Source organism: Vigna umbellata, chromosome 3 (assembly GCF_029865625.1).
Source record: "Vigna umbellata cultivar VRB3 chromosome 3, Vumbellata_1.0, whole genome shotgun sequence".
Lineage (NCBI taxonomy): Eukaryota > Viridiplantae > Streptophyta > Magnoliopsida > Fabales > Fabaceae > Vigna > Vigna umbellata.
Window position 1 is genome coordinate 33993838 of NC_142167.1, and position 26442 is coordinate 34020279.

Below are 26442 nucleotides of genomic sequence, written 5' to 3' on the forward strand. Positions count from 1 at the left end.
ATATGTACATGTATAAGAAACTATGAAGTTATTAAAATCTCAATGACTATTACTGCAGTTTATCCTCTAAAGTGTTATTCCTTCACTGCAGAGGATCTAAATCTATGATTTTATATTTCTTTCTCTACTGATCTTTTGCCTTTAACTTTTTCTCCTCTCTTTATGGTATATTGTAGATGCGACAAATTCGTGCAGAAATTGGTGCTGTATCCAAAGCAGATGGGTAAATGAATTTTAGCTTTTTAGAAAATTAAGTTGTGATATCATTTGAAGCATTTGACCATAAAGTTTTTTTATTTTGAAAACAGTTCTGCCATGTTTGAGATGGGTAATACAAAAGTTATTGCTGCTGTCTATGGCCCTAGAGAGGTACTGTTTAATTATTTACCTTGCTAATGAAAATTTGTCTATGTAATTTAAGGATTGTTAACTATCCTTTTTCAGTGTTAGTTGGTTTAGACATTTAAAAAACTTTGATGTTGTAGTTGAGCTTTAGATGATTTGCTGTTTTTCTTTAGTAACTTCTCTGCATTTCAGGTGCAAAATAGAAGCCAAATAACCAACCATGCTCTGGTAGTTTTTCTTTTTCTAAGTTTTGTTGTCTGTATTTATATGAATTGTAACAAAAACTTAATTGTTGCTTATGTGCAATGTATGTCTATAGGTTCGGTGTGAGTACAGCATGGCTAATTTTAGCACTGGAGATCGCATGAGGAAATCAAAAGGGTGACAGGTTTTGCTCATTTACTTGCTTTTGTTTAACTTCCTATTCTTTTTGACCTTTCACTTATTTTTTATATATTCGTAGTTTTATACTTATCAAAATGGTATTGGAGCATAGACTACTAGGATGATAGTGAATGTTGCATTAGTAGAATCTATCTTAAGAGTGCCTTGTAATTTGTAAATTGGACTTTTTGATCTTTTTACTGAGGTAAGAATTTAATAGCAATGGTGGTAATGCATGTTTAGACTTTTAGAGTATAAATTTTGATTATTAATTAGTAATATATTATATTATTAATTAGTAATATATATATATATATATATATATATATATATATATATATTGCATTCGTTCATGTGATACAGTATAATTTTTTGTTTAATCTTGCATTCATAATTTTCTATGTAACAACTATCTTGCTATCCACTAACGTATTGTAGTGTTTTTGGGGCTGGCTGCTCCATGCCTTTGATATAGCTGACTACAGGCTCAGCAATGGGTTATGTATCATAAAACAATGAAAAGCTTAACCCCATGCACCCTTTTACTGCCTTTTCTCATTTTTAATCTTTTTTGCAAGCTTTGACTTTTTTGAGTAATCTTTGGCCAAAACTCACTGAATAGTTTTGAATGGCTTAACTATCAATGTTTGCAGATATAAATGTTATCCTGTTTTGCTTTTCCTTCATAGTTTTAATATGGTTCTCATTGTAAGGTTCTCTTACAGAAGGATAATAGGATCACTTCTTATTTTTTACTACGTGATTTGAAGTTCTCATTCTACAGGAGATCAACTGAAATTTCCCTGGTTATTCGGCAAACCATGGAAGCATCTATATTGACACATCTATTGCCTCGATCTCAGGTTTTATTACACATTAAGAACTTATTTTGTCATGTGCTTTGCTTTCCCCTAGTCCTCCCTAATGTTTTACTTATTAAATTTGCAGATAGATATATATGTCCAAGTTCTCCAAGCAGATGGAGGTAACTAAGACTTGATAATGGGATCTTGTGATTCTCTTCTGTCATTGCCATTTTATTTTCTCTCTTTACTCATTTAATATGTACATTAATTTTGGGTGATGTTGACATGTCTTTTATAGGAACTAGATCTGCTTGTATAAATGCTGCAACTTTGGCCCTTGCCGATGCTGGGATCCCTATGCGTGATCTTGTAACATCCTGCAGTGCCGGATACCTTAACAGCACAAGTCTGCTTGGTATATATCTGTATTTACTCTAAATTTGAACTGGCTAAATACAAGTGTGGTATGTCTGTTTTGTTTCTGTCTACTTCTGATGCACGGGCTGCCCTAATTATTAAAGGTTTCTGAATGTGTACAGATTTGAACTATGTAGAAGACAGTGCTGGAGGTCCTGATGTAACCCTAGGAATTCTGCCAAAGTTGGATAAAGTAACACTGCTTCAGGTTAATTCATGTCTTGTTATTTTCTCTGTATCTATTGTGTAGTCAACCAGGTAAATTAGTTCAACAGAAAGGAAAACTTTTTATTGCTCTCTCAGTCATTGGTACTCACGTAGTAAAGAGTCTGGTGGTGTTTGAAGCTGTAATTCCTCTTCCTTCAAAAACTGTTCTTGTTATTAGAGATTTTGGAGAGAACAGTAGAGTTTTAACCCTTGATTACTCGAGGGAATAGGTGCATGTTCGGAAATCCCCAAAAGAAGCTTATCTAAGCTCGCCTCAGATTTAACAACTTAATAGTTTGCTGTACACATGAATCTTTTTTCAAATATCAGTTGTTTTTTAATCAACAGATACTTCTTACGAAGGTTCCTGATAGAGTGATTTGCTGTTGTACCCTTTGATGGAGTTATGTTATGACAAATCTTCTTTTAGTCTGAGTTAATGTTTGATCAAGTGTAACTTAATTTTCACTAGTATCATACTTGGTAACTCTTTATTTGGAATTCCAGTTCAGCATCTTTTACTTTTTTAGTTGCAGATCTTTTGTTGATACTTTAAATTTTGACTGAAGAAATATAGTTGATATATTCTTTCCGCCACCTTATTATAGGATGAAATTCATGTATGGTCCACAAAACAGAGAGGGAGGGTAACTTCATTTGGTGGGGCTGGCATAGATTTTTTCCAATGACAGTTTATCAGTCAGTTTATTGCTCCCATTCTTAGATTGATATTATGGAGTTAAATTTGTTTCGAACACGTGCCACTATGTAAAGGCTGGTTGAGATTGTGAACCTTCAAAGTTTTAATCAGAAATTTACTACTATCATTATTATGAAAAGCATGCAATGCTTTTCTTTTCTCATCCAGCTTATTTCATTCGTTCACTCCCTGCCATATTCCGTAGTTTAGAATGGAAAAAGCTCCTAGTTTAATTTTATTTGCACTAATTACTGTTGTTACTGTCTATAGATGGATTCTAAACTACCAATTGACATTTTGGAAAATGTTATGCAACTGGCAATCGAAGGCTGCAAAGCAATAGCAAACTACATTCGAGAAGTAAGAACCTGCTGACACTTTTGTGATTATACTAAGAGGAGTCCAAACAAGTTTTACATTAATTTCACTGCTTAAATCCTGTTTCTTTGATTGGCTGACAGATTTTGCTGGAGAACACAAAGCAACTGGAGTATCGACGAGGTGTATAGTTTTTATAGCAGAAATGATGCTATGATTATTATTACCTGTGGTCACGGTTTTCCAGATTTGTAGGTCCGTTCTTTCAGCATTTGTGCTTTTTTTTGGTTATGGAGGAGAATTCTCTTGTATTTACGTGGAACAATTTTGTTTTTAGCATACGGTGCTGAATAAAACGGAAAATTGTTGTAGAATTCGTTTCTCATTTCTGTCACCTTATCACTATGAATAAAAGGTAGCAAAATTATGATTTATTTTGGGACCACTTTCTGAATTTCCACCAATCCCCCAAAATAAGACGTGTAGAATGGAACTAATGATCTGACACTTCAACGAATGAAGAATTAATGATTGAAGTTAGAATCGAAATAATCATTGGGTTGGTGGAGTGTGTGTACATGGTGATTGCATCCTCAGAAAAAGCAATGACATCAGTATTGACAATTTAATTGCTAACTAATTTCAATGGTTAGTTTCCTAAATTTCCTTTTTGGGTACGATACAGTTTGATAAAGACAGCTTTGGTGTTAAATGTTTGTATTGCAGTTAAAGTCTTGATATAACGAGTTAAACTGATTAATTATGTAAATATAAAAAGTAAATAATTTATAGTAATTTCTAAATCCTGGTAAATATAAAGTAATTTAATTAAGTTAACATTTTTTTATTTCTTTTAAATACGTATGCTAGAGCGGAATACTGAAGTTTTTTGGTAGAGTTGAATACTGTAAGTTTGAAACATCACTAATACAGATTTAGAAGAAAAAAAAGTATTTGAAGTAATAATATTGTATGGAAAAATGTTAATTTTTCTGGGAAAAAAATTTCACAGAAAAAGTTAACCTGAAAGTTAATGATCAAGAGAATTTTAGGATTATTTCTATGGTAAAGGAAAGTATTTTGATGGTTGAGTTTGTTTTCAACTAATACCAGACTTCATTAAAAAATATATTATAATACTAACTATTTATAAAAATAAGTTTGAAGTTATGAGAATTATGAATGGAGAGTGATATAACGAGAATATAATTGAACACAAAAATTTTACCTCTTAAAAGAAACCACTGGTAAATGATGAAAAAATTAAGATAATTATAAGTGCAGATGAACATATGAAGCTCAGTTGGAAAAAAGTAAATACCGATTCATAGTTTGAATAACCAACCGCAATGTCTCGAATCTCAAGCAGGAGAAGTGCTATTGCTTTTTGACGCACCACTTTTGACCCACTTTATTGAATACAGACATGAATTCAATTACATCACAGTCAACATCAGAATTCTTGACAATGTCATTCAATTGTAAACATCATTTATAATAAAAATATTGACTTCTAGATTACTTTAAAAGCCATTTATAGCATAATTCAGCCAACTAACCATGAAATAAAAACAGTGAGAGTATACAAAATTTATGTGAAGGTTATTGAATTATGCACGTATCACTGTAAAATGGAAAATGCCAAAAAAAGATGCATGATCACATTGTCCACTAATCACTCGTTTTATCTCTGTCATGAGAGGCAGATCATAGCCGTAACCATCCAATATAAGCAAATTGGAACACCAAAGCTAAATTATCCATGCCGTGGAACATATCATCAAATCCATGGAGAGAATAAACTCGGCACCAACTCAACAAATCTAATGCTTAAAGAAGGAGCATCCATAGCAGAACGGAAGGAACCAACTGACTAATGACCTGGTAACACTTGAAAGCCATTCTCACAAAAAACATAGGCCTCTATAAAGCACTATTTCTAGCCTAAGATCATAACAACATAAAACCTGACACTCCTACTGAACAGCACTATTTCTACAACTAGATGCTGCTACATTGCTGGATGTAGTAGCAGCATTAACTCAGACCCATTTTGTACAATTCCTCAAAGACCACTTCTGTCAAGACCAAGACGGTCACTGCAAAAACTTGATGGCACAACTGATAGCTGCAGCCGACCGGTCCATTCCTCTCCCGGCTTCAAGCTCACCGGTTTCTCTATCACCGCCCCGTCAACACAAAGCATCTGTTTGTACTCTTCATCACCAAAATCTACCATGGATTTTGATTTCTTTTCCCATGGATTCCACACAGCTGAACACACCATAAAAGTTAAGATGAAAAGGACTGATTTTATATTTTCTACAACTCGAAACCTTATCTACGTTTGTATTTTGTTTGTGGAAAAAATTTGCTACTTAGAGCTTACCAACATCAGGGAGACCTTCCTTCCTTATAACAAATGTTCGCTTCTTCTCATGATCTAGCACTGCAATTATGTTTGGAGAGCTAAGATAAACTCGATCCGCCTGCCATGAAGGAAGTATGGATATTAAAAACATCTTCATTAGCCTTCATTGTGTCAAAACCAAAAGACTTTAGTAGTGGATACTGTGTGTGATTGACAAAACTGCAGCATAGGCCAGGAATATAGTGCTCTATTTATCTCAACCTGAAGTAATAGCTTAAATTGCAGCATGGAACTATAAATGTCTACATTTTGTTAACATCAATATAACCTAGAAGGGTTTACCTCAGATTCAAATGTTATTGCATCTCCTTGTTCAGTAAATCGTTCTTTTTTGAAAGGTTGTCTAGGTAGTCCAGTGTCTCCAGACCTTCAATCCTTATCTCACTATAAAAATTGTTAATGTGACGTTAATAATGATCGTCAATCTTAAAATAAAATTTCCTGTTCTAAAACAATCAAAAGAGAGGTAGTTCAAGTAAAAATATGTAAACAAGAATCTATATAGGTAACAAGCATTGCAAACAGTAGTTTGCTTCAAATGCTTACAAATTCTATAGGCTGTGTAAGAACTTTGTACTTTCATTACGACTGATCACTTGTTTACATATTTCCCGATAACTGACATGAATAAAACTCATAATTCCAGTATTCGGAGAAGAATCCACCTAATATATAGAGTATCCATGCTAGTTTCAAATGATTAGAGTGTAAGTTGTTATTAGTTTCTAAAGAAGAGAAACAGTCCTCTAAGATCTGCTTGAATGTTAAAATCCCACAATTTAAAGCATTCAGCAAATGCAGAAACTACACGTTTCAGAACAAAAACCAAATATATTTGTCTACTATAAATATTGAACAAGGAAGTACCATTAGTGCTAATAAAACTCCCATCAAGTGTTCAGCAATCAATTTACTATGGAAAAGAAAAATGATGGTTGGACATCATCCCACACACTCAGAAAAGGGAATGCAGACCAAGTACAACAAAGAATTATCCATACCTAATGTCAGAAACCAATAAGTATGTGTGATCCGCGAATGAGAAACTAAATGGCTTGCCATTTATATTCCTGACTCTAGATATCAAAGTCAGGTCCCCATCTGCTGCAAGAGACACCCGAAGACGGAATTCAAAACTGGTACAATTATTAAACAATCGTTAGATTACTACTGCTTGAAATTTACTGCCAAACACAGGAAAAAGTAATATCGAGTGCATATATGCCAGATTCAAATTATCAAACACATGGAGAGTGGATATCCCTGTTATACTGTCACATCATGCTATTCATACCTGTGTGGCCAGCACTTCATATCTTCTTCAGATGATTTTAGCACCAGGTCAATGAAGGATTTCCCACTGGAGTCATTCCCAGGAAGAGGAGGAGGGTTTTCATCAATTGCCCACATTCTATTTCTTGCAAAACCATGCTGCTCCAGCGATCCACAGTTTTCCAAACTGTGAAACAAATTCAGCTCAAGATATGTAAGTATGCATGTTACAAGTTATATAAAATGAACGTGAAAAAGGAATAAGCTTGCCTGTGGAAAACACATGGGAATTCCTCCTCGAATTGCTTTTGGAGCCTTGAAAATTGCCTACAGATAATGGAAAAGGAAACAAAACAGTTAGTTATTACTACTTGCCTCTTTAAAAAGTATAATTGATTAAAGTTCTGTGTTCCTACAAAAGCATCAGTTAAGAAGTTGGTTTTGCCGTCAAAGTTTTTCATTATACCAGTATTCAACCCCAGTGGTTCCAAAGGACAAAAGCACTACAATGCACCATTCTTCCCTGTTTTTCTCTTGCATCGATGTGATTGATGGACAGCATAGAATACTATGATTCATCAAAATCCAAACTCTTCTTAAATTTATTGATTATTTGGGCCAATGCCCTTCACATGCCAGTTGCAATATAATGCAGATTATCCCTAAAATGAAAATGTTCAGAAAGCAAGATTATGAAATATTGACATGTTTTCCTTATCAGCGCTGACAACTAACAAAATTCATATAATTTAAAATGTACAAATTGATTTTCAATCAAAATTGAAAGACATACCTTGCTGCTTGTGAATAGAAGTTCTTCCCCGTGCTCATTCCGCCATGAAGTGACCTGCGCCCCATGTAAGCTTACCTAATTTCGAGAAAAAACAGTTAATCTAAGTAATCGTAGTAATTAAATTACTCAAACTACAAATATCTTTACAGACCAAGTTATCCACATCAAGAATTCGCATTGGATGTCATAGTAATTTTAAAATCATAACTTTACCAAATGTTAAAACCGACACCAGTTTTGCAATGAACAATTTCTCACCCGTGCCGAAGAACACCTTGGGGTCCGAAGCAGAACTTGATCAATTCCATTCCAGTCCTTTGTAATTTCAGTTGCTGCTCTATAGTCCCATACGGCTGCAGAATGCCCCATTCAAATTAATGCAGATCCTCAATTTCTTCAGCAAAATCCTATTAAGCTTTTCAAATTCGGAACATGCAAATGCCAGAGGATTGAAGGGGTCTCCACCTCACACCTATACCGTAACAAACACGTGAATTAGCCTCCTCGTCAGTTAAATCCAAAATCCCAACACCCAATTTCACTGAAAATTTCTTCTCACTGGTATGATTCAGATCTACGGAACAATAGACCTATTTAAACAAGAATCTGGAATGTGTGATAGAATTCCACGAAAACTCCAGAAAGCCAAGAGCAGAAACATTACACTGAACATTTAGCAATTGAATACCAATCTACCTGGTACACATCCAAACATGTCCTTAAAACTTGTCAGATTCACAGCAGAAAAAGACAATTAAACACTGAAAAAACATAATAACTATCAGTAAATAAATAAATCACGCACGCATACATACATATACATACACACACATACATATATTACAGCTGTAATAAAATTAAAATTTTCTTTAATATAAGCAGAATACAATCACCATAATTTCTTCAGGAAAATTCAAATTAAGGAAGAAAAACCTGTAACATCCCAAAATACAGTAATCACCATAAATCAGAATTAATTACAATTAACAGTAATTATAAACAGTCTTTGCATTAATCCAGAAACAAAAGCCGAACGGCATCAGTATAGGAAACGCGTATAACGCATACGAATGAAACCAAGAGTAAACGTTCTTAGATAAATTCACTAACGTACGACAAAATACAGTCAGAGATGGTTAAGACGAACGGCCTTACAAAATAATTGGCCGAACGTTCATACTATACTAACACGCACAGTACTATTCTAACGAGCACTCTAAGGCTCGGCCTTTACTTCAACTTCCACCAGATTAGCTTCATCCAAATTTTCTTCTTCCAGCACTTCCTCAAGGGACGTACCATCATCTGCTCACATCCACAACGGATGATCATTGCATTTGACAAGACGGAGGTACATATACAAGACAACACAATGGAAATGCAAGGGTAAGCTTATAATATTTAATTTATACAATCATCACATACATTTACCATTCAATCCACTCAAACAACATGTAAACTTATCAATCCACAATCATATAGATACGTATATAAAAGACAGACCGTCCGGACTGTATGAACCGTGTAGCTACAGGCGTCCTTGCACCCGAGTGGTGTGGTAACTGTATTGCACTCGACAGCTGCCACTCGAGGTTAACTCTATCCAAAGTACCCCTAAGGAATAGAGCCTCCTGCCATTCCCACATATGAGTACTCCCTTCTACGTGAAGACGAGTATCACGGAATATCAGGATGGACCAAGCCAGCATTAGCATGCCCACAGTCATACTTTACAAAACTTCAATAATCAATCATATCTGAGACGTTCCTCCTTGGAACGCTCGTTAAAATCCATTTCCAATAATTCGTTCAAAATATCATTCGTCCATATTAAACATTTCTCATATTCACATTTTCATTCTGTGTTCCACTCTCTTAAATTCACGAACGTTCATCACTCAATCAATAGGGACTAACATGTTACAGTACTCCTACATCCTCGTTTCTGAACAAAAGAAACGAACCATTTATCCACTTAATACGTTTCAACACTAAAAATTTTGAAGGTACTGATCTTAGAAGATATGGATGATACTTAGAAAAATTTTAAGTATAAAGACTCCAGGTAGAATCCAAAGGATACAGTCAGTAAGAAAATATTTAGATACACAACCAAATATGATTTGATTTCAGAAAAACAACACTGCCAGTCAACGAACGAACGTTAATTAACAATTTGGACGAACGCCAGTTACGTTCGCTCAGAATTCAATGATAAGGACGAGCGTTCAGTTATAAAACCGAACCCTCCTTGGACGAACGCTAGGTCAATGACCGAGCACAAATCAGAACGAACGCTTGGTATAAACCGAGCGCTATCTAGGACGAACGCTTCGGTATAAGACCGAGCGCCAATTGGGACGAACGTTCAATATAATGACGAACGCTCTGTAAAACGAACGTTCGACACAAGGTCGAACAACATTAAGGACGAACGCTCGACTTAAGGCCGAACGTCATTGAGGACGAACGCTCGACTTAAGGCCGAACGTCACGTATTTATAAAGTTTCAAATATTTATCTATACTGAGCTGAACCGAACACTCATTCACAAAAATGGGGACGCTCGTTCTCGAGCAGAATTCTTTCCAAATGAAAGAATTCCAATCTAAGTTATTTTAATGAAAACCGAACGGTCTAATACCGTACAGTGACGAGCGTCATTTAGCAAAGGGAATGATCTAAAATTTCAGATTTTCACAAGCTTAACAGAATTTTCCAGATTTCAAATTTATAAACTTTATACTTTCATTTCCAGATTTAATTCACCTCAAACATTCTCATCATACAGATTTCGACATTTTAATCATTCCAACCACATAATAACCATACTCCATTCATACATAATCAAATCAACATGCATTTAAATCAAATTCAACATCAAATATAATTCATACAAGCAGTGTTCGTTCATGACAGATCCATCCAAACCAGAATTCATATCAGATATCAGTAACCATTCATAACAGCTCAACTTCATATTTTTCACACATGCAATCCAGATTTCACAACAAACGAGTACAAATTAAACATATAAGCTTCCCTTACCCGGATTGCAGTGAACGTTTAACAGTATACTTGAATCAGTCCAACTAGGGCTTTCTACCCGTTAAGCTCTTCCTTACGCTCCTTAACTAAGTCTAACCAAAGAAAACTCAGAAACTCAGATTTTTATCCTTTGCATGCAACTGAAACAGTGTTCATAGTAACTCCAAAACTAGGGTATGGCTGGAAAACTTACCGGTTACAGGATCTAAAGAAGTTCGGATCAAAACGAAGCTTACTGGCCCGTGAACGTTTCTATGGTTTCAGAAAACTGATCGGAGTTGAAAGAAGTGAGTAAGGGTAGAGAGAAGATGAAGGTTCTTAGAGAGAAGCTGGAGAAGATGAGAGGTTTGGTTTTCTGAGGAAGAAGATGAATGGTGCAGGTGAATGGAAGGGTTTTCGAAAATTCATTTTTGTTCCTTCTCATTCCAGACGAACTAGCGTCTCGCGTGATGACACCTGCACTCCCACTTCTGCCTTTAGAATTTCCATCGTGACAAGTGGCATGCGTGCATGCAGCGCTTGGTGCGTTTTTAATGCACTGAGTGTGTGACGTGGTGCGTGTTTCAGAGAATGATGGGGCTCGATATCAGTGCACAGCAGAGAGATTAAAAGCAGATTTGAAGAGGATTTTACTAAGATAAGCCTTGATCAAAGATTTAACACAGAATTATATTTGCTAATTATATAGGGTTTTACATTCTCCCTAACTACAAAAATTTTCGTCCTCGAAAATTCAGAAATTACAAGCAAATAAGTGCGGATACAAATCCTTCATTGCACTCTCCACTTCCCACGTTGAATCTCCAGTCTTAGCGTCCCACACTATCTTCACCAAACGAATGTCTTTTCCTTTATGTAGCTTGGTGCGTTCATCTTCAATGCGGACTGGTTGTAGCTCCAACGTTCGGTCTGGACGCAGTTGAATGTCTTCCAGCTCCAAGACATGAGAAGGATTAGCTATGTATCTCCTAAGCTGAGACACATGGAAGACTGGATGCAGATTTGATAGCTGAGGAGGCAATGCGAGTTCATAGGCTACTGGTCCAATCTTCTTCAATATTTGATACGGCCCTATGAACTTGGGAGACAGCTTCTTTGGACGAACAACTCTGCCTACTCCAGTGATCGGATTCAGCCTCAAAAATACATGATCACCTGCAGCGAATTCCAATGGTCTTCTTCTTCTATCCGCATAGGATTTCTGCCTGCTCAAGGACGTCTTTAATCTATCTTGGATCAATTTAACCTTCTCGGTTGTTTGCTGGATGAGTTCAGGTCCAGTTAGCACGTTCTCTCCCTCTTGGAACCAGCAAAGTGGCGTTCTGCACTTCCTCCCATAGAGAGCTTCAAACGGCGCCATCCCAATGCTAGCTTGAAAGCTGTTGTTATACGTGAATTCCACAAGAGGCAGCACCTCATCCCATGCGCCTAAGTGATCTAGGACGCACGTCCTCAGTAGGTCTTCTAGCGTCTGAATAGTACGTTCGGATTGACCGTCCGTTTGCGGATGATATGCTGAACTCATCTGCAGCTTGCTTCCCAATTCACCTTGTAAAGATTGCCAAAACCGAGAGGTGAATCTCGTGTCTCGGTCAGAAACTATGCTTGAAGGTACTCCATGCAGACGAACAATCTCATTAATATACAACTTGGCCAAATTAGTCATTGACATCTTCAGGTTCACGGCCAAGAAGTGTGCGCTCTTCGTTAATCTGTCCACGATCACCCAGATTGAATCATGATTCCTCACCGTTCGTGGTAGATGAGTCACGAAGTCCATGGAAATGCTGTCCCACTTCCATTCAGGAATTTCCAGTGGTTGAAGCAAACCACCTGGTCGTTGGTGTTCGGCCTTAGCACGCTGGCAAGTTAAGCAAGACGCTACAAATCGTGCTACATCACTCTTCATTCCAGGCCACCAAAACGATTTTCGTAGGTCTTGATACATCTTAGTCATGCCAGGGTGCATGCTAAGACGACTGTGATGAGCTTCCTCCAAAATAATCCGCTTCAGCTCGCCATCGTTAGGAACGCACGTCCTACCCTTGTAACGCAGCATGCCGTCCGTTCCTGTGTTGAAGTCCTTATCTTTATTTGAAACCAGCGCGTTTAATATCTTCACCAGATCTTCATCCTCACGCTGCTTCTTCCAGATTCGATCAAACACATTACTTGATATTCTAAGGTTGCAGCACTTGATGCTGCTCGGTTCTAACTCAAACTGCAACCTTAAATCCCTAAAGCTCTCCACTAAGCTTAACTCTTTCACCATCATAACCGAGACATGCACTGCCTTCCTGCTTAGTGCGTCCGCCACCACATTGGCCTTCCCAGGATGATACAACAGCTCAAACTCATAGTCTTTCAGAAATTCCAACCAACGCCTCTGCCTCATGTTCAATTCCTTTTGATCAAATAAATACTTGAGGCTCTTGTGGTCACTGAAGACTTGGAATGTGGATCCGTATAGGTAATGCCTCCAAATCTTCAATGCGAACACAACCGCTGCCAGTTCCAGGTCGTGTGTGGGGTAGTTCCTCTCATGAATTTTCAATTGGCGAGATGCGTACGCTACTGCCCGCTTCTCCTGCATAAGCACACAGCCCAACCCTTGATGAGATGCATCACAGTAAACTTCAAAGGGCTTGGACGTGTCCGGAATGACCAGTACAGGAGCGCTCGTTAACTTCACTTTCAACTCCTGGAAACGTTCCTCACACAAGTCAGTCCAAACAAAAGGCTGGTCCTTCCTTGTAAGCTGTGTCAGCGGTGCTACTATCTTGGAAAACCCTTCAATGAAACGCCTATAGTAGCCCGCAAGACCAACGAAGCTTCTCACCTCCGTGACTGAACGCGGACGTTCCCATTCCATAACTGCACGTACCTTTGCTGGATCTACCGAGATCCCTCCAGCGGACACAATATGTCCAAGAAACTGCACCTCCTCCATCCAGAATTCACACTTGGACAGTTTAGCATACAACTCCTTCTCCCTCAATATGCTCAGCACTGCCCTTAAGTGTTCTTCATGTTCGTCATTGGTCTTAGAGTAGATGAGTATATCATCTATAAAAACGACCACAAACTTGTCCAAGTAAGGTCTAAACACGCGGTTCATGTAATCCATGAAGATGGCTGGAGCGTTTGTCACACCGAACGGCATCACTACATACTCGTAGTGTCCATAACGAGACCTAAAAGCAGTCTTCTGAATGTCATCCTCCTTCACTCTAATCTGATGATATCCAGACCGCAAGTCAATTTTCGAGAACACAGTGGCCCCATGCAATTGATCCAGCAGGTCGTCTATCCTTGGTAAGGGGTACTTGTTTTTGATGGTCAGCTTGTTCAATTGTCTGTAATCTATGCACAAACGAGAGCTACCATCCTTCTTTTTCACCAAGAGCACAGGCGCTCCCCATGGTGACACGCTCGGTCTGATAAATTGTTTGTCCAAGAGCTCTTCAATCTGCTTCTTAAGTTCAACCAATTCTGCAGGCGCCATTCGGTAAGGTTGAACAGATATAGGGGCTGCCGTGGTCACCAGGTCTATGGTGAATTCCACCTCACGCACAGGAGGCAACCCTGGAATTTCTTCTGGAAAAACGTCTGAAAACTCCTCCATAATTAACGTTCGTTCTTTACTGCCCATGACGGACGTTCGTTCACGCCTCAATTCTCCAAGCTCTTGATCTTCATGTGTCAAGATCAAGAAGCAGCTCGCACCTTCCATTATATCCTCCTTTAACTGGCCGAGCGTTACATTCAACTCTTCACTCTCTTCTTCCGGAAACACCAACTCTTTCTTCCCACAATCTATGAGAATGTGATTGGTAGCCAACCAATCCATTCCTAGAATCACCTCCAAACCTTGTAGAGGTAGGCAGATGAGGTTAACCTTGTACTTACGCCCTTCTACTTCAACAGGACACCGGACGCACATAGTGGACGTCCTAACCTCTCCCGCTGCTGGTGTTGACACCACCAGATCAAAAGACATTTCCCTCACTTCTAATCCCAGTTTGCAAACGCACGCCTTCGAGATGAAGGAATGCGTTGCTCCCGAATCAAACAACACGCAACAAGAGGTACCAAACACAAGGCAGGTGCTGATGATGAGTGTACCTGAATTGGCTGCCTCTGCACCAGTAATCGCATACACGCGTCCAGCTGCTTGGGCTCGTCCTCCTCTAGCCTGATTTCTGCCAGCATTCGGTGGCCTCAACACAGCTCGTCCACCCATGTTGCACTCACTCTCCAAGTGCCCACTTCTTCTACATCGAGTGCAGAATTTTCCTCCCATAAGTTGAGGGCAAGACGAACGATAGTGTGGTCCTCCACACTGGAAACAAGTAACGCTTCCTGGCTGCCCGGCAGTGATCAACGCTCGTGATCCACTTGCATTTGACTGACTTGGACGAGCGTAAGGAGTACTTCTCATGTTGGCAGTACCCCTGGATACAATCGGTCCTCTAGTCACCTGTGGCTGCTTCTTTTGTCGTTCCACTTCTGCCATATTCTTCTCCAGTACCTTGGCTCTTTCCACCATGGCAGGAAATGACCGAATGCATAAACTTGATATCAACACCTTCAAGTCGCTCCTTAATCCATTCTCAAATTTCCTACACTGCCACTCTTCACTAGTGGCCATAGTATTAAACCTCAACAACTGTTTGAAAGCATTGGTGTACTCTGATACAGATTTTCCCCCTTGCACCAACTGAAGAAACTCTACTTCCTTAGCATAGCGAACGCTGTCTGGGAAATACTCTTCATAAAATTTGTTTCTGAAAACCTCCCATGTGATAGGAGCATGAGTGTCGGTCAGGATAGCCTTCACACTCGTCCACCAGTGGCTGGCCTCACCAGTCAACAAGTACTCAGTAAACGCCAATCTGTTGTCGTCCTGGCACCTCTTTGCATTATAAATCTTCTCAATGTCCCGCAGCCAATGATCTGCCTCATCAGGAAGGCATTTTCCATTAAACTTGGAAGGATGATGTTGAAGAAAGCTCTCCAAACTCCATTCTGCAGTAGGCGGGGCAGCGTTAGAAGAAGAAGCTCCAGGCGCACCTCTAGTGACAGCCAAGATCTCCATCAATTGCCTTTGCGTGTTTTCAGAATTTACACGCGAGGCCTCCAAGCCTTGCATAGCAGCTTGGTTTTGCTGCATCAGAGTAGCGTTTTGCTCCAGCAACGTGGTGTTCTGTTGATGCAGTCGTTCAACTACGGTTTCCAACAACCTAGTGTTGCTGGACGTATCGGACTCATTCGGTTGGGGAGGAGGAGGAAGTCTAGGCGCCATTAGTTCTCTGGATTAGAGAAAAACGAGCGTTAGTAAAGTTCGAGAGTTAAAACAATAACTCATTAACACATAATAAGCACACAGCAAAAACGTAGTGCACTCATAACCTACAGTGTTCCTTAAAAGAACAAAACTGCTCTGATACCACTAATGTAACATCCCAAAATACAGTAATCACCATAAATCAGAATTAATTACAATTAACAGTAATTATAAACAGTCTTTGCATTAATCCAGAAACAAAAGCCGAACGGCATCAGTATAGGAAACGCGTATAACGCATACGAATGAAACCAAGAGTAAACGTTCTTAGATAAATTCACTAACGTACGACAAAATACAGTCAGAGATGGTTAAGACGAACGGCCTTACAAAATAATTGGCCGAACGTTCATACTATACTAACACGCACAGTACTATTCTAACGAGCACTCTAAGGCTCGGCCTTTACTTCAACTTCCACCAGATTAGCTTCATCCAAATTTTCTTCTTCCAGCACTTCCTCAAGGGACGTACCATCATCTGCTCACATCCACAACGGATGATCATTGCATTTGACAAGACGGAGGTACATATACAAGACAACACAATGGAAATGCAAGGGTAAGCTTATAATATTTAATTTATACAATCATCACATACATTTACCATTCAATCCACTCAAACAACATGTAAACTTATCAATCCACAATCATATAGATACGTATATAAAAGACAGACCGTCCGGACTGTATGAACCGTGTAGCTACAGGCGTCCTTGCACCCGAGTGGTGTGGTAACTGTATTGCACTCGACAGCTGCCACTCGAGGTTAACTCTATCCAAAGTACCCCTAAGGAATAGAGCCTCCTGCCATTCCCACATATGAGTACTCCCTTCTACGTGAAGACGAGTATCACGGAATATCAGGATGGACCAAGCCAGCATTAGCATGCCCACAGTCATACTTTACAAAACTTCAATAATCAATCATATCTGAGACGTTCCTCCTTGGAACGCTCGTTAAAATCCATTTCCAATAATTCGTTCAAAATATCATTCGTCCATATTAAACATTTCTCATATTCACATTTTCATTCTGTGTTCCACTCTCTTAAATTCACGAACGTTCATCACTCAATCAATAGGGACTAACATGTTACAGTACTCCTACATCCTCGTTTCTGAACAAAAGAAACGAACCATTTATCCACTTAATACGTTTCAACACTAAAAATTTTGAAGGTACTGATCTTAGAAGATATGGATGATACTTAGAAAAATTTTAAGTATAAAGACTCCAGGTAGAATCCAAAGGATACAGTCAGTAAGAAAATATTTAGATACACAACCAAATATGATTTGATTTCAGAAAAACAACACTGCCAGTCAACGAACGAACGTTAATTAACAATTTGGACGAACGCCAGTTACGTTCGCTCAGAATTCAATGATAAGGACGAGCGTTCAGTTATAAAACCGAACCCTCCTTGGACGAACGCTGGGTCAATGACCGAGCACAAATCAGAACGAACGCTTGGTATAAACCGAGCGCTATCTAGGACGAACGCTTCGGTATAAGACCGAGCGCCAATTGGGACGAACGTTCAATATAATGACGAACGCTCTGTAAAACGAACGTTCGACACAAGGTCGAACAACATTAAGGACGAACGCTCGACTTAAGGCCGAACGTCATTGAGGACGAACGCTCGACTTAAGGCCGAACGTCACGTATTTATAAAGTTTCAAATATTTATCTATACTGAGCTGAACCGAACACTCATTCACAAAAATGGGGACGCTCGTTCTCGAGCAGAATTCTTTCCAAATGAAAGAATTCCAATCTAAGTTATTTTAATGAAAACCGAACGGTCTAATACCGTACAGTGACGAGCGTCATTTAGCAAAGGGAATGATCTAAAATTTCAGATTTTCACAAGCTTAACAGAATTTTCCAGATTTCAAATTTATAAACTTTATACTTTCATTTCCAGATTTAATTCACCTCAAACATTCTCATCATACAGATTTCGACATTTTAATCATTCCAACCACATAATAACCATACTCCATTCATACATAATCAAATCAACATGCATTTAAATCAAATTCAACATCAAATATAATTCATACAAGCAGTGTTCGTTCATGACAGATCCATCCAAACCAGAATTCATATCAGATATCAGTAACCATTCATAACAGCTCAACTTCATATTTTTCACACATGCAATCCAGATTTCACAACAAACGAGTACAAATTAAACATATAAGCTTCCCTTACCCAGATTGCAGTGAACGTTTAACAGTATACTTGAATCAGTCCAACTAGGGCTTTCTACCCGTTAAGCTCTTCCTTACGCTCCTTAACTAAGTCTAACCAAAGAAAACTCAGAAACTCAGATTTTTATCCTTTGCATGCAACTGAAACAGTGTTCATAGTAACTCCAAAACTAGGGTATGGCTGGAAAACTTACCGGTTACAGGATCTAAAGAAGTTCGGATCAAAACGAAGCTTACTGGCCCGTGAACGTTTCTATGGTTTCAGAAAACTGATCGGAGTTGAAAGAAGTGAGTAAGGGTAGAGAGAAGATGAAGGTTCTTAGAGAGAAGCTGGAGAAGATGAGAGGTTTGGTTTTCTGAGGAAGAAGATGAATGGTGCAGGTGAATGGAAGGGTTTTCGAAAATTCATTTTTGTTCCTTCTCATTCCAGACGAACTAGCGTCTCGCGTGATGACACCTGCACTCCCACTTCTGCCTTTAGAATTTCCATCGTGACAAGTGGCATGCGTGCATGCAGCGCTTGGTGCGTTTTTAATGCACTGAGTGTGTGACGTGGTGCGTGTTTCAGAGAATGATGGGGCTCGATATCAGTGCACAGCAGAGAGATTAAAAGCAGATTTGAAGAGGATTTTACTAAGATAAGCCTTGATCAAAGATTTAACACAGAATTATATTTGCTAATTATATAGGGTTTTACAAAACCAAACACTAATAAATCTCAAGAGAATACTGAATAATAAATCTCCCATTAACCAAACACTGGTAATAAGTTTACTTACTTCAACAATCCGGAATCAGGAATTCTAAGTCTAAACCGACACCAGGTCTTGGATGCAGAGAGAAGCAGCAGTAGGAGCCAGAATAATGCATGACCTCTGTGAAATGAGTTAAGAAAATTCACACATCCAATGACACGAGGCAGCACATGCTCATCAAGTACATAGATACATACATGACGAAGAAGAAGCGTTCAAAAAGTTGAAAGGTACCCTTTTCTTAGAAGTATGCATTCAAGACCATATGTAACATCCCAAAATACAGTAATTACCATAATTGAGAATTAATTACAATTAACAGTAACATAAACAGTCTTTACATTAAAATAGGATTAAAAGCCGAACGGCATCAGTACAAAAGAACGCGCATAAACGCATACAAGGAAAACCTAAAACGAACGTTCTTAAATGTATAAAAAAACGTACGTCAAAATAGAAGAATAGATGATTAAGACGAACGGCCTTACAAAATACTTGACCGAACGTTCAAACTACACTAACATTTACAGTCCTAATCTAACGAGCACTCTAAGGCTCGGCCTTTACTTCAACTTCCACCAGATTAGCTTCATCCAAATTTTCTTCTTCCAGCATTTGTTCAAGGGACGCACCACCATCTGCTCACACCCACAACGGATGATCATTGCATTTTGACAAGACGAATGTACATGGACAGTAGACAACACAATGGAAATGCAAGGGTAAGCTTATAATATTTAATTTATACAATCAACACATACATTTACATTTAAATCCACACATACAACATGTAACTTATCAATTAGCAATCATAGAAATACGTATATAAGACAGACCGTCCGGACTGTATGAACCATGTAGTTACAAGCGTCCTTGCACCCGAGTGGTGTAGTAACTGATCTAATCTCACAGCTGCCACTCGAGGTTAACCCTATCTGTCCAAAGTACTCAAGCGGACTAGGGCCTCCTGCCATTCCCACGCATGACTACCCCCTTCTACTTGAAGAGGAGTATCACGGAATATCAGGATGGACCGCGAGGCTTAACTTATCCAGGTTCATACTTTACCAAATTTCACATTTAACACATCTGAGACGTTCCTCCTTGGAACGCTCGTTCATTTTCCACAATCGTATAATCAGTTAATACAGTATTCGAACACATTGACATTTCATGTTTATAATATTTCCATTCTTTGTTCCACTCTCTGAAAAAGACGGATGTTCAATTTTCAAAAGAAAGAGGACGTACGTTAAAACCGGATTTTAAAAGAACTTCTTAAAATCATAAAGACTTCAGAATAAAAGATCAACTCCAGAATATTTTTAAATACTAAGAAGTCAGATTATCTCAATTTAGATGAATAGACATTAAAGAGAATATTTGAATATATAAGGAACTTTATATTCGAAAGGAAACAGGCTACCAGTCAAAGACCGGACGCGCAAATATAAGTTTTTCAAATGTTTGGACGAACGCTATTTACGTTCAGTAAGGAATTAAAGATGTTGACGAACGTTCGGTTTAAGACCGAACTCTTTATTAAAGCGGACGCTCGGTATATGACCGAGCACAAATCATGACGAACGCTTGGCAAAAGGCCGAGCGCTCTTTAGGACGAACGCTCAATATGGAACCGAGCGCTCTTTAGGACGAACGCTCAATATGGAATCGAGCGCTCTTTAGGACGAACGCTCAATATGGAATCGAGCGCTCTTTAGGACGAACGCTCAGTATAAGACCGAGCGTTACTTATTTATAAAGTTTCAAATATTTATAAACATCTGAGCTGAACGAACGCTCAGACATTCAATTGGGGACGCTCGTTCACGAGCAGAATTCTTTCCAAATGAAGGAATCCCATTCTAAGTTATTTTAAGGAAAACCGAACGGTCTATGACCGTACGATGACGAGCGTCATTTTATCAAAGGGAAGATTTAAAGTTTCAGATTTTTCAACCTTAACAGAATTTTCCAGATTTCTAATTTCTAAACTTTATAACTTTCATTCCAGATTTAATTCACCTTAAATATCATCATCATATAGATCTCAACATTTTAATCATTCCAACTATACAATAACCATACTCCATTCATACGAAATCGAATCAACATGCATTTCAATCAAAATCAACAACATATATAATACATACAAGCAGTGCTCGTTCATGACAGATCAATCAAAACCAGAGATCATATTCAATAACAATGGTCGTCCATACAGCTCAAACATCATATTTTTAATACATGCAATCCAGATTACACAACATGCAAGTATAAATTAAACACATAAGCTTCCCTTACCCGGCTTGGAAATCAGACTTGTCCTAGATGTAAAAATGGCTTCGTCCAACTACGTTTTGCTTAGGTTCTTGACTCTTCCAGAACAAAATCTAACCACAGAATACAGAACACTTAGATTACATGCTTGCATGCACTGGAAACCCTATTTTTCCAGAAACCTAAGGACGAACTACGGGAAGAGGACTTACCAGTTTCAGTCCTTGAAGCTGTTCGGTCCAGTGGATAGCTCTTAGTGCAGCGGACGTTTCTACGGTGCTGAAAACGTGATTGGAGGAGAACCGTAAGGATTACAGTAGAGAGAAGTTTAGGGTTTTTTAGAGAGAAGTTGGAGAAGATGAAAGGGTGAGTTTCTGAGAAAGAAGATGAGTGGTGCAGGTGAGAGAAAGAGTTTTCGAAATCTGATTTTATTTAACTCACGTTCGTTTGAACGAACGTCTACCAAGCTGACACCTGCATACCAAACTCTGAATTGGAAGCTTCCAACGTGACAAGTGGCGTGTGTGCATGCAGAGTTTAGTGCGTTTTTAATGCACTGAGGGTGTGACGTGGTGCGTGTTTCAGAGGATGAGGTGGCTCGGTTTCAGTGCACAGCAGGGGGTTTAGCAGATTTGATAGTGTGTTTTAATGAGATAAGCATGAATTATGGGGTGTATTAATTGGATGTGACAAGGAATCATTACTGCTAATTATTTAGGGTTTCACACCATACTTGCAATTGAATCAAGAAAGTTCAAAACTTTCAACAACCCCAAGATTTGAAAAACCAAAAAAACTACAGCAAATGGTAGGTGGCAATGTTGTGTGAAGGCGAGATAAAACTTTTACAGAAGCTTAAGATAAGGAGCAAAAACCGGTCTTGTAAATTCTGTGTCTGTTGGCTGCTGAAGAGATCTAGTTCTTGGACGTGGAAATACGAAAAGTAAATGTACACATGTAAAAACCGTTAAAAAATTTAAACATTTTTTAATGACAATTAAACTACATTAATTTTGTGTACAAGATTTAAAACCAGAATAAAATATACACCATTCCAGTACAGGGTTGAAAGCTACTTTTTCTTTGGACTGTGGTGAGTTCTGAGGAAGAAGGTTTTTGCACCAAACTAGGCATATTTGCCTATAATATTACCAAAATGGGCAAATTCAACCAAATTTACGAAAATGGGGAAGTCGTGAGGGGCCCAAACGACTTCAAATGAAGAAGTCGTGCCCCTCCTGCACGACTTCACACTGTTCATAGCAACAGTGTTGAAGTCGTGCACCCCAAAAACGACTTCTGGGTCCTGTAATCGATTACCATTTTTTGGTAATCGATTACACAATGTTGAAATCCTGACCCCTGCAAGACTGAAAATGGACGAGCGTCCACTTCTCCTGCCGAGCGTCCACTTAGCTAGATGGACGAACGTCCTCTTAGCTTTCTGGACGAGCGTTCTCTCTGCCTGTCTGGACGAGCGTCGTCGAGATGCGCTCAGTGGACGCTCGGCAGGAGAAGTGGACGCTCGTCCATTTTCAGTGAACGCTCGTCCATTTTCAGTCTTGCAGGGGTCAGGATTTCAACATTGTGTAATCGATTACCAAAAAATGGTAATCGATTACAGGACCCAGAAGTCGTTTTTGGGGTGCACGACTTCAACACTGTTGCTATGAACAGTGTGAAGTCGTGCAGGGGGGTCACGACTTCTTCATTTGAAGTTGTTTGGACCCCCCACGACTTCACTTTTAGTCAATTTTTGCCTACTTTGGTAATAAATACCACATTTTTGCCTACTTTGGTAACAAAGCCGAGGAAGAAGATGAGTGGTGCAGGTGAGAGAAAGAGTTTTCGAAATCTGATTTTGTTTAACTCACGTTCGTTTGAACGAACGTCTACCAAGCTGACACCTGCATACCAAACTCTGAATTGGAAGCTTCCAACGTGACAAGTGGCGTGTGTGCATGCAGAGTTTAGTGCGTTTTTAATGCACTAAGGGTGTGACGTGGTGCGTGTTTCAGAGGATGAGGTGGCTCGGTTTCAGTGCACAGCAGGGGGTTTAGCAGATTTGATAGTGTGTTTTAATGAGATAAGCATGAATTATGGGGTGTATTAATTGGATGTGACAAGGAATCATTACTGCTAATTATTTAGGGTTTCACACCATACTTGCAATTGAATCAAGAAAGTTCAAAACTTTCAACAACCCCAAGATTTGAAAAACCAAAAAAACTACAGCAAATGGTTGGTGGCAATGTTGTGTGAAGGCGAGATAAAACTTTTACAGAAGCTTAAGATAAGGAGCAAAAACCGGTCTTGTAAATTCTGTGTCTGTTGGCTGCTGAAGAGATCTAGTTCTTGGACGTGGAAATACGAAAAGTAAATGTACACATGTACAAACCGTTAAAAAATTTAAACATTTTTTAATGACAATTAAACTACATTAATTTTGTGTACAAGATTTAAAACCAGAATAAAATATACACCATTCCAGTACAGGGTTGAAAGCTACTTTTTCTTTCAAAAATGATTCTTTGACACGGTTAAAGCAAATTACATTCATTTGACACGCGGTGGGCCCCGAAAACTGTCAACATCATGAAGGATAGTTTGGTCATTTGCTGTGCTGAGTTGGCTTGTAAAAAAGTAAATGAAACGTTGCGTTTCACTTGCTGGCTTAGGATCTGTGTGTGGGATTTCAAAGGTTTTTGCACCAAACTAGGCATATTTGCCTATAATATTACCAAAATGGGCAAATTCAACCAAATTTACGAAAATGGGGAAGTCGTGAGGGGCCCAAACGACTTCAAATGAAGAAGTCGTGCCCCTCCTGCACGACTTCACACTGTTCATAGCAACAGTGTTGAAGTCGTGCACCCCAAAAACGACTTCTGGGTCCTGTAATCGATTACCATTCTTTGGTAATCGATTACACAATGTTGAAATCCTGACCCCTGCAAGACTGAAAATGGACGAGCGTTCACTGAAAATGGACGAGCGTCCACTTCTCCTGCCGAGCGTCCACTTAGCTAGATGGACGAACGTCCTCTTAGCTTTCTGGACGAGCGTTCTCTCTGCCTGTCTGGACGAGCGTCGTCGAGATGCGCTCAGTGGACGCTCGGCAGAAGAAGTGGACGCTCGTCCATTTTCAGTGAACGCTCGTCCATTTTCAGTCTTGCATGGGTCAGGATTTCAACATTGTGTAATCGATTACCAAAAAATGGTAATCGATTACAGGACCCAGAAGTCGTTTTTGGGGTGCACGACTTCAACACTGTTGCTATGAACAGTGTGAAGTCGTGCAGGGGGGTCACGACTTCTTCATTTGAAGTTGTTTGGATCCCCCACGACTTCACTTTTAGTCAATTTTTGCCCTACTTTGGTAATAAATACCACATTTTTGCCTACTTTGGTAACAAAGCCGGATTTCAAATTTCGAAGACGCTCGAGTTAACTTGCTGGCTTAGGATGTGTGGGATTTCAAATTTCAAATGTTCGAGCTAGGGTTAGGATTGAGAGAGAACGAGAGATAACGAGAGAACGAGAGAGATCGAGGGAGAAAACACAAACCCTACTCCATTGCTGCCATCGGAGGCTGGACGTGATAGGAAAAGTTTGTACCAGCGAAGGTGTAGCCGAAGGCAAAGTTCGTACCGGACGTGGTCGATGTGGAGCGCGGAAGGTTTGTCCCCTTTCTTATTTCTCCCCTTTGTACCGTTTGAATAATATAAAGTATGATACTGTTGTTCCTTTGTTCTTTTCTCATAATTTGTCTATCTTTGTTTTTATTTTTGGTATATTATCGGAAACCCTAGACTAAAGGGGGAAATGTCGTGAGAGATAAAATTCTGGATTGGGCAAACTTGTAGGATTATTTACTGTCCTTAGTGTTTTTGGGCTTGGTTTGCTTATTTGCAAAAGGGAATATTGCAATAAATGGATGAAGTGTGAGATGATTAGAAGAAATGGAAAAAGGGTAGTGTGGCTTTTGCACCAAAGTAGGCAAATATGCCTCTAATATTACCAAAATGGGCAAATTCAAACCATATTACGAAAATGGGGAAGTCGTGAGGGGCCCAAACGACTTCAAATGAAGAAGTCGTGCCCCTCCTGCACGACTTCACACTGTTCATAGCAACAGTGTTGAAGTCGTGCACCCCAAAAACGACTTCTGGGTCCTGTAATCGATTACCATTTTTTGGTAATCGATTACACAATGTTGAAATCCTGACCCCTGCAAGACTGAAAATGGACGAGCGTTCAATGCAAATGGACGAGCGTCCACTTCTCCTGCCGAGCGTCCACTTTTGGTGCAAGGCGGAAGAGACGCTCGTCCAGGCAGAAGCGGACGCTCGTCCAGGCAGAATAGGACGCTCGTCCAGCCAGGCAGAAGAGGACGCTCGTCCAGCCAGGAAGAAGAGGACGCTCGTCCAGCCAGGCAGAGAGAACGCTCGTCCAGAAAGCTAAGAGGACGTTCGTCCATCTAGCTAAGAGGACGCTCGTCGAGATGCGCTCAGTGGACGCTCGGCAGGAGAAGTGGACGCTCGTCCATTTTCAGTGAACGCTCGTCCACATACAGATCGTCCGCGCCCGGGCGCGCGATTCTTTCAGAAAGTTTCAACACTCTGTAATCGATTACCAAATCAATGTAATCGATTACAGGATCCAGAAGTCGTTTTTGGGATGCACGACTTCAACACTGTACCTATGAACAGTGTGAAGTCGTGCAGGGGGGGCACGACTTCTTCTTTTGAAGTCGTTTTGGCCCCCCACGACTTCACTTTCGGTCAAATTTTGCCTATTTTGGTAATAAAGAAGGCATATTTGCCTACTTTGGTGCAAAAGCCGGGTAGTGTCGATGGAGAGCTAGAGAGTGAAAAAGTTCCACGAAATCAGAGGGAATAGTGATTGGAATAGTTTGCAAAATGGCACCCACCCAGCACGGTTATTCTGCTCAGCAGCAGCACGAAATGCAACGCAAACGTTTCTAACTGTCTTGGCGCCAATGCTGGAGCTACTTCCCATGAACTGATTGAAATGATTCCCCTTTTTGTTATAGTCCGAAAACTCCCTGTCCATGCTGCATTCGCTCCCTCTATGTTCCTTAATTATTTTGTGTT

General features: G+C 39.4%; 2 protein-coding genes and 2 pseudogenes across 3 annotated transcripts; 1 reads left to right on the forward strand and 3 right to left on the reverse strand.

Annotated features, from left to right (window-relative positions):
• The first annotated feature begins 165 nt into the window (after nucleotides 1–165).
• Nucleotides 166–3368, forward strand: LOC148202329 (exosome complex component RRP41 homolog; annotated as a pseudogene).
• A 1392-nt stretch (nucleotides 3369–4760) lies between these two features.
• On the reverse strand, nucleotides 4761–7057 carry LOC148202330 (putative glucose-6-phosphate 1-epimerase; annotated as a pseudogene). Its single transcript, XR_015785178.1, has 5 exons — nucleotides 6903–7057; nucleotides 6610–6744; nucleotides 5891–5992; nucleotides 5567–5666; nucleotides 4761–5451 (listed from the first exon to the last, which is right to left on the reverse strand). The product of XR_015785178.1 is annotated as a putative glucose-6-phosphate 1-epimerase (transcript).
• Nucleotides 7020–8572, reverse strand: LOC148202331 (putative glucose-6-phosphate 1-epimerase). Its single transcript, XM_088109595.1, has 4 exons — nucleotides 7932–8572; nucleotides 7674–7748; nucleotides 7130–7207; nucleotides 7020–7067 (listed from the first exon to the last, which is right to left on the reverse strand). Exons 1-4 carry the CDS (start codon nucleotides 8040–8042, stop codon nucleotides 7020–7022), a joined length of 312 nt encoding a protein of 103 aa, XP_087965721.1. The 5' UTR covers nucleotides 8043–8572.
• Nucleotides 8093–26401, reverse strand: LOC148202332 (uncharacterized). The gene is made up of 8 exons (XM_088109596.1): nucleotides 26259–26401; nucleotides 14847–15796; nucleotides 14131–14537; nucleotides 13916–13956; nucleotides 13225–13735; nucleotides 12758–13107; nucleotides 8567–8606; nucleotides 8093–8263 (listed from the first exon to the last, which is right to left on the reverse strand). The coding sequence occupies exons 1-8, from the start codon at nucleotides 26399–26401 to the stop codon at nucleotides 8093–8095; spliced, it is 2613 nt and encodes an 870-aa protein (XP_087965722.1).
• Between the last annotated feature and the right edge of the window lie 41 nt (nucleotides 26402–26442).

Bases quoted from the DNA above. Each gene is read 5' to 3' on its own strand.
- LOC148202331 (XM_088109595.1), bottom strand. From the start codon at position 8,042: ATGGGGCATTCTGCAGCCGTATGGGACTATAGAGCAGCAACTGAAATT. The intron at 7,208-7,673 runs GTATGTCTTTCA...CATTATCTGTAG, and splicing joins TTCTATTCACAAGCAGCAAG to GCAATTTTCAAGGCTCCAAA. The intron at 7,068-7,129 runs GTTCATTTTATA...TTTGTTTCACAG, and splicing joins CAAGCTTATTCCTTTTTCAC to TTTGGAAAACTGTGGATCGC.
- LOC148202332 (XM_088109596.1), bottom strand. From the start codon at position 26,401: ATGGACAGGGAGTTTTCGGACTATAACAAAAAGGGGAATCATTTCAAT. The intron at 8,607-12,757 runs GTGCGTTCCTAA...GGGATGTTACAG, and splicing joins CTGCGTTACAAGGGTAGGAC to GTTTTTCTTCCTTAATTTGA. The intron at 8,264-8,566 runs GTGATTGTATTC...TTGTTTAAATAG, and splicing joins ATTTTCCTGAAGAAATTATG to GTCTATTGTTCCGTAGATCT.